This window comes from Lutra lutra, chromosome 10 (genome assembly GCF_902655055.1).
Source record: "Lutra lutra chromosome 10, mLutLut1.2, whole genome shotgun sequence".
Lineage (NCBI taxonomy): Eukaryota > Metazoa > Chordata > Mammalia > Carnivora > Mustelidae > Lutra > Lutra lutra.
The window spans coordinates 26,130,014-26,138,273 of NC_062287.1; the positions used below are offsets into that span (position 1 = coordinate 26,130,014).

The 8,260-nt window shown below is 47.0% G+C and overlaps 1 protein-coding gene across 5 annotated transcripts in view; it reads right to left on the reverse strand.

Moving 5' to 3' along the window:
- Positions 1–3,294, reverse strand: part of SNX19 (sorting nexin 19) — a 41,728-nt gene extending 38,434 nt beyond the window's left edge. For all 5 annotated transcript variants that reach the window (XR_007120958.1, XM_047691723.1, XM_047691727.1 and 2 more), the window contains exon 1: positions 1,078–3,294. Coding sequence is in view for 4 of the 5 variants with exons in the window: in XM_047691723.1 (XP_047547679.1) it covers positions 1,078–2,781 (1,704 nt within the window). In the remaining variant the exon portion in view is untranslated. The remainder of the gene's footprint in view (positions 1–1,077) is intronic.
- Positions 3,295–8,260: the final 4,966 nt, after the last annotated feature.

An 8,260-nucleotide genomic window follows, 5' to 3' on the forward strand; every position in this document is an offset into this window, starting at 1 on the left:
AACTTGTACTGAATGTTCCCCCAGAGCAAACACCCTGAGCAGCATGAAAGGTGCAACTCAGTGCAGGGTAGACTTTTTGACAGAGTAGTTAAGATATAATGAAATGATGTGCAAGAACTATGTATGTACTTGTTCTCATTAGGGGTAGGTTACCATTATTGTTTGGAGGAGGTATTATATTGTGGGACAAGTGATGGAGCAAATGATCTCTTTGTTGGTGGGGTTTAAGACTGTATTAAAATTTTCTAGAGTCAGAGTGAAGTATTCATCATGAACTGACATAAGCAAAGTAGTAGTCCCTCAGACCAGCACGGCAAAGGAAAGGCCTGGGTAAGAGACCCAGACAGAATTCAGGGTGGGGCTCTCAATCCTGGAGCACCTGGGAGCTTCTGTGGAAAGGTCTGCTCCCTGAGTGACACTAACAATACACATATATTTCCAAACCTGGCTACTCCTCAAAAATCAGTTGGGCTTCTTTTTAAATAGATTCCGATAGGCTCTGATAGAGCTGAATGAGAATTTACAAAAATACCCTCTTCTGGTGAATGGGAGGCAGTCTACCCTAACGCGTTTCAGGGAGCCGCTGCTGTAACTGAATTCACCATCTAATACGTGAACCCCTTCGTATCATCTCTGCCAAGTAGTTCCTACTTCTGTGCTTAAACACCTCTAGGAATGAGGAAGCTGTTACACCTTCTGAGACATTGTATGTACATATGTATATATATATTTCCTAAACAAAGTACAAAAGATACTAGTAATTTAAAAAGGAAAAAAAGAAACTAACAGGGAGGTTCGGAAAGAGAATTTCTGGACAAGCCTCTATATTGGAACCACTGAAAAATATGACCCTCAGTATCCAAGAACCCTGAGATTCTAGGATTGTTTGCATAGATACTAAAGATACCAACTCTGCTTTACAAATGATCTTCAGACCATTCACATATAGACTGCTGAATTGAACATAGTAAATGAAGAGTAGCCTCTCTCCTTTAGAACACTAGCTTCATTGGCTCTGCTCTCCAAACCCATTCCCAGCCCAGACTGGGTGACCGACCGTAATTCTAATCCTGTTACCTTCACTGTGTAGAGTGTGTATGGGTGGAATCCAGTGCCACTGTGCTCTCGAGCAGTAATGGTACCAGTGATACGAAGGTTCTGGATGACAACTGGGCCATCTGGACTGCTAAGGGGCTCAAAGCTGAAGGTGGCTGAGGTGAGAGGACCAGTTGGAGAAGAGGAAAGCAGAACCTGTGGCAGACTAGGATCTACAGAGCTCATGTCATTGGTGAGATCCTTCTCTAAGCCTGAGGGTCGTGGGAGGCAGGTCCTTTCTGGATCTGTCAGCAAAGCTGTAAGAGAGGTGACATCTCCTTGTTCCACTTCCTTGTCTGCTGTGTCAATGTGGATCTCTGGGCAGGAACTCAGCATGGAGACTAGCAGCCCTGTCTCTCTTTCTGTTCTTGGACCCTCCTCGGGCTCTGTTCCCTCAATTCCTTCGGATCCCTCAATATCCTTAGACTCCAGAGACTGGGGACCCTCCAGGGCACACAGGGCATCCTGGATCCTGTCAGAGAGGAAGTTGCCTGGGGTCATGAGCATGATGGTTTCCTTGCTCAGCTCGGACAATGGAGACTCCAGCTCTGTGTCTTCACATAAAAACAAAGGGCCTCGAATATCTGGCTGCAGGAAATGAGATGAGTTGTTTCCTATTTTTCTCTCTTCTGGCATGCCACCCAGTTCTCCCTCTATTGCTTCACGGCCTTCTTCAACTTCTGGGGAGTGGTGGGAAGGCCCGTCTGGCTCACTACAGTTTAGTAGCACTGGCGCTGCTGCTGGAGAAGGGGCTCTCACTTCTGGGAGGCTCTGTACCTCAACAATCAGTGGCAGAGATGTGGGCACTGAGGGCTTTTCCAGGGCACTGGCTGGGGAAGTTGATTTAACCACCGCTGTTGGATTATTTATGGCCTTGGAAAAGATGCCCACAAGTACAAGGTGGATCCAGTCAGGATCTGACAGCCTGCTGATCAGTGGTAAGATTACATTGCAAGTAATGAGTTCCACCACGACATGGCGACCGGTCCGGGTCTCCAAGTGGGGCTTTGGCACTAGTCCTTGAAGCAACAAATTTACAATGCCACGTGTATAGGTGACCTCAGTGGTGACGCTCTGTACAGCAGGATGTGGGGCAGCAGCTCGGCAGTAAGCCTCCCAGAGCTGGGAGGGCTCAATGGTACCACTCTGCTTCCCAGCCAGGGCTTCCTTCGCCTGAATATAGCTCTGCAGGTGACAACCGCAGAGAGTCAGAACCCTCTGTGCAAGAGCATGACTGTCCACCATGCCCATCCTCCTCCGGAGCTCCTGGACCAACCCTCTCATGGCAGCCTCCATTTCTTCCTCAAAGGCTGGCTCCTGGCTCACAGTGCGATACCACGATGACACAAAGTCCCGCATAATCATCTGGATGGTGCGGTCGATCTCCTGTTCCAGTTGCCTCTCTGCCTCAGGATTTGGAGGGCAGGTGGCCACTGGGATGAAGCGTTCCAGGTGCAATCGACCTGAAGCCCCCACAATGGCGTTTGAGCCCAGCCATCCTCCCAGCACCGCTAGCAATGCGGACAAAAGGCATAGGAGCCACACATTGACCAGAAAGTGGATGACCAGGAGCCAGCAGAGCACAATCCCCACAGCCATCAGCTTCCGGCTACTCAGCAGGTTATTGAGGTTCCAGCTCGACCCAGCTGGAGCCTCTTGTAACGAGGACACTGTCTCCGCCTTCATGGCTGAAAGAGGCAGATGGCTACCCAGACGGTCGATCGCCCTCTTTCTACTCCACCTGAGTTCGGGAATGGGGCGTTAACTGTACGGAGACAAGGCTATCTGGGTTGCTATTCAGGGACCGGGGCAGGACTCTGGGTCCTCGGAGTCCTACACGCACTGCAAAGCCACAGAGACAGCTGAGCTTCTCCCCCTCGCTCCAGCCCCTTCCAGCCGAGACGCCGCTCTCGGAGACTCCGAGGCCTTCATAATGCAGAGGTCGGAGAACCTCTGCACTGCCTGGGGAGGGCGGGGCAGGGCCTACGGCGCCCCTCACCCAACACTTACAGACGCCGAACACCGGGTCATACACCGCTGGGGGGGGCGCGCCCGGACCGAACCCCGATTTGTAGGGGACACAACAGTGTCTTCGCCGCCGCCCTCGGAGGAACTCTCCCCCAGGCTCGGTTCCCCGGGCGACTGCAATCAGCCGCCCGGTTTCTGTCACGGCTGCCGGCCGGCGGCTGCCGGCGACAACTTCCGGGTCGACGTCGGCAGAGTGGGGCATGCTGGGAGAACGGCCGCGCGCCCCGACGAGCGGCGCTGCGCGCGGCTCCCCCTGGTGGTGAGGATCGGCCGTGACAACACCAGCGGAAAGTGGTCTCCCAAACTCTTGCTTGAAGAAGCCGTGCTGAAGGGTGGGCTAAGTTCCCAAAGCCGTGTGGAGCACAGAGCGGCATTGCAGGCAGTAACCCTCGAAGACTGAGACTTCTAGTTTTATTAAATGGAGTCGGCCAGCATTTTTTACTGTTTAGGCAAACTCTCAGTAATCCAGTTTGTTTTAATCCCATGCGGGCATTTTTTTTATTGGCTTGATACATTTTAACATTTACCCCGCTCCCTCCTGGGGCCCCCCTGCAGCCCCCAATACACAGCTCGTGTACCTTGTTCTCAGGAATTGCAGAACACAAGGCGTACAAAGTTTATACAGAGCTAGATTTTTTCCTTATATTTCACATACTCTGTAACAAAATCATATTTGGGACTTGGGGGTTATTTGCTGGTAGCATTACCCAAACAATCAGATACCTTGAACATCTGCTGTATTCAATCACTGAGAATAGGTAATGTGGACAAATTGAGCAGTCCTTGTCCTCAAGGACCTGGCAGGTAGGGGAGCCTAGGTGGCTCAGTGGGTTGAGCAGCTGCCTTCAGCTCAGGTCATGATCCCAGGGTCTTGGGATCCAGTCCCCGCATTCGGCTACCTGCTCCTCGGACAGCCTGCTTCTCCTTCTTCCTCTGCCTGCTGCTCTGCTTACTTGTGCTCTCTATTTCTTTGTCAAATAAATAAATAAAATCCTAAAACAAAACAAAACACAACAACAACAACAACACAGGGCCTGGTAGCTAGCTCATTGGGGAGACAAGTTCCTGGATCATGAATGGGTAACTAATAATGCAAGTCAGTATGGTATATAGTAAAATGCAAAATCTTACAGGTATTCAGGGAAAGGACAGATCACTGGGGCTTCCAGTGGTTTAGAGGGAACCTCACAGAGCAGGTAGCCTTTATGTTGGATCTTCAACGGTGAGAGTTGGTTTCTAACCCCTTTCATGCTATCTTCCCCATTTCTCAAATAAATAGGAAAAGAAGGCAGAAGTAGAGATGTATTTTCAGACAATCCTCAAATATATTTGCTTTGAAATCCACCCAGACAGAATTACCTACAGGAAGATTGAATACCTGACAGTAGAACTGACCGGTGTTAGAATGTGCCGGTGTCGTGTGAAGCCAGCTTTCTTCCCCATCTTGGTCCCCAGGAGCTCTGCTAGCAATGTGGCTATCCTTTTTATTTTAGCACAGGATGCATATAATTTGTATAAAGCTATTTATGATTACTCATCTTCAGCTTTCTCTATGATGTTAGCAGGGTTCATCATTATAGCCATTAGTTCCCAGAAGTTTAAAGGAACCTTCAGGCAAACTCCAACCAAAAACTGTGCCAACAAGAGGCAAACATATCGTAGCTTCTCTCATGCCTACTGTTGGGGCAACGGTTTCTTTTGAATACAAAAGGAACCATCATTTAGACATGAAGCATAGTTAATGCCTATCAATTCTAATACAAAGAGTTTGATTTAGGATCAGAATGTCCACGAAGCTGACTGGACACATCCCTGAGATGCCAGAATGTGGTCCAGTGTTTCCATGGTACAGACCACTTCACTGGTGTCTCCTTCCCACAAAAAAGGAATATAAGAAGTGGGTGCTGGTCCTTTGTCCTCCCAGACCATTTCATTGTCCTCAGTCAGAGGGACAGTTACATTGCAATGATGCTCTGGAGAAATATCCCTGCCATTTAACCAAGAACTAAAAGAAGTGGATGAGAGGGAGTCTAGTGTGATTCTGAAGATTTTCCTGTGATGGTTCAGAGAGAAAGTTTACTCTGCAGCATAATCTGGAGTGTTCAGGGCAGTAAGAAACTGACCTTGTAAGTGGGCACTGTGCCACCTGACCAGATGGTCTGGAGTACATAGGTAGCCAAGAGTGCCTTCCTGATTCTGAAGTGGATTTGATGAAATAGGACTCTCAGATGAACATGCCAGTGCACTTGTCATTTTGACTGGAATGAGTTTCTGCCTAGAGATCTGGGACCAGCCTGAGTCTCCAAACAGATTAATCACAGGGAGGAGGTGAGAGGCAGAACTGATGTTTGGTGATGGTCATGGTATGTATATGTGGTGGGAGGAAGCTTGTTGTCTGGCTATATCACTCACCATCTCACTAAGTCCTTCCTACTTTCCTTCTTACCATTTCTTAAAACATTATAGGCAAAGTGTTAGATGCATTAGAGATAATGAGACAAATAAGACACAGTAATTCACCTCAAGGGACTCGCAGTTTAGTTGAAAGAGAAAGACACATAAATCAATGTAACCAAACATCATGGGTGGTATGACAGTTGCAGTAGAAGAATGTATAATAAAATGGGAACATGAAGGAGGGTTGGTCAACCGGGGAATTGGGTGGTGTCAATAAAGTCTTCATAGAAAGTTGGAAAACATTGGAAAAAGATAAAGAAGTAAGTGAGTTATTTTAGGTGAATGGAGGATAGAAAGAGCAAGGGGAAGAGAGCAGGAAGGTCTGTTAGGAGAGGCTGATAGTGAGAGCAAGGGGGAGGCACTCCAGCAAGGGGGCATGCTGGAGGCAGCTCATGCCACACCTCGATTTTCTTTCAAAAGCAGAAGTCAAGTAACTTCCTAAAGAGAGGAGTGTGATGGGGCAGGTGACCTGGTTTGTAATTATTGCTCTGAGAAACAGAAGGAGCTCCTGAAGTTCATATAAAGAATAAAGAGGGGGGCGCCTGGGTGGCTGAGTGGGTTAAAGCCTCTGCCTTCGGCTCAGGTCATGATCTCAGGGTCCTGGGATGGAGCCCCGAGTTGGGCTCTCTGCTCAGCGGGGAGCTTTCTTCCCTTCCTCTCTCTCTGCCTGCCTCTCTGATTACTTGTGATCTCTGTCAAATGAATAAATGAAATCTTTAAAAAAAAAAAAAAGAATAAAGAGGGACTGAGGACCTAGCTCGGGTTAGGACCTTGATGTCTTGAGAGGAGAGATATTAATATTTAAAATCATGGTGTCTGTGCATCTAAGAAAGAAAATGTAGCCAGAGAGAGAATATCAATTGTGAGAATAAGGTTAGTTGTCCTGAAAGAAATGGAGTGAACCAGATGATTAAAAACTTGTGGTTAGAGATTGGTCTGTTAGAGCCTGTGCTAGTTTCCTATTGCTGCTCTGTCAGATTACCATAAACAGTGATTACAACAACATACATTTTTTTTTCTCTCACAGTTCTGAAAGTCATAAATCTAAACCCACTTGGCAGGGATGTGTTCTTTCTGGAGGTTCTAAGGGAGAACTTGCTTTCTTGCCCTTTCCTGCTTTGAGAGACTGCCTGCCTTCTGTTGGTCATGGCCTTACATTACATAGGCTTCTGCTCCTGTGGTCACTTCTCTCACTCTGACCCTTCTGCGTATTTCATATAAAGACCCTTGTCATTATATTGAGCCCCCCCTCTCAGTAATCTAAGGTTATCTTCTGATGTCAACATTCTTAACTTAAGCACATCTGCAAAGGCTCTTTTGTCATAAAAGGTAACACAGTGGCAGGTTCTGGGGATTAGAATGTGGACATCTTTGGGGGTCGTTATTCCACTTACTACAGAGTCAAGATATCCAGATATGAAAATCTTTTTGTGACAGTGAAGTCTGGGTGTGGCCAAGTAATGAGTTACTGAAGTAGAATGTAGATAACATGCTAGGGCTGAGGAAGAAATTTTGAATCAGTCTTTGAGAAGGATGATCTACATGTCATTGAAAGTCACTGATGTTAGGGGAGTGAGGACTGGGATCTTGGTACAAATGTTCTCAGTAAATGAGGGGGATGATCGGAAGTTGGTGGATGATGTAATGAGGAGAGTAGATTGTGGTAATACCAAAATAGGAGCAGAGAATTTTTCGAAAGTTGGAAAACGGGCTCTGTGGGGAAACTGCCTTAGATTCAGTGTTGTAGAATAAATAGCCACCAGAGGGCAGTAGGGAGTATGGCATTTTTTAAAAAAATCTATTTCTAAGGTTTTTATTTATTTATTTATTTATTTGACACACACAGAGAGAGAGAGAGAGAGAGAGAGAGAGAGAGAGATCACAAGTAGGCAGAGAGGCAAGCAGAGAAAGAGAGAGAAGGAAGCAGGCTCCCCGCTAAGCAGAGAGTCCGAAGCGGGACTCGATCCCAGGACCCTGAGATCATGACCTGAGCCGAAGGCAGAGGCTTTAACCCACTGAGCCACCCAGGTGCTCGGGAGTATGGCATCTTAAGGGGAAATTGCATCTCCTGTATTCTTTCATTCATCCATTCATATATCTTCATCCAACAGGCATTTAAACTAGGTATTGGGAATTTAAAGACGGACTTTGTATGGCTGCTATTCTTAAAGAGTTCACAGTCTTGTACAAGAGGCAGGCACCAACACAATATTAAAAATGCTATAAAAGAAATATGTCAAAATATGGGAACACAGAGAATCTGGGAAAGTTTCACAGAAGAGGCGACAATTGAGTTAGCCTTGAAGGATGGGTTAAATTTCTTATGAAGACAAGAGGAACGCACCATTCTAGGAATAAAGAAAACATGAGGAACACCGAGAAATCTCCTGTATTAGTTTGCTAGAAACTCTTATAATAACATATCATAGACTGGGTGGTGTCTAATTTTCTAATATTTTATTTCTAATAAAATAGAAACTCATTTTCTCACAGTTCTAGAGGTCGAAAATCCAAGATTAAGATGTTGGCAGGGGGCTGCCTGGGTGGCTCAGTAGGTTAAGCCTCTGCCTGCAGCTCAGGTCCTGATCTTGGGGTTCTGGGATCAAGTCCCACATCGGGCTCTCTGCTAGGCAGGGAGCCTGCCTCCTCCTCTCTCTCTCTCTCTCTCTCTCTACTTGTG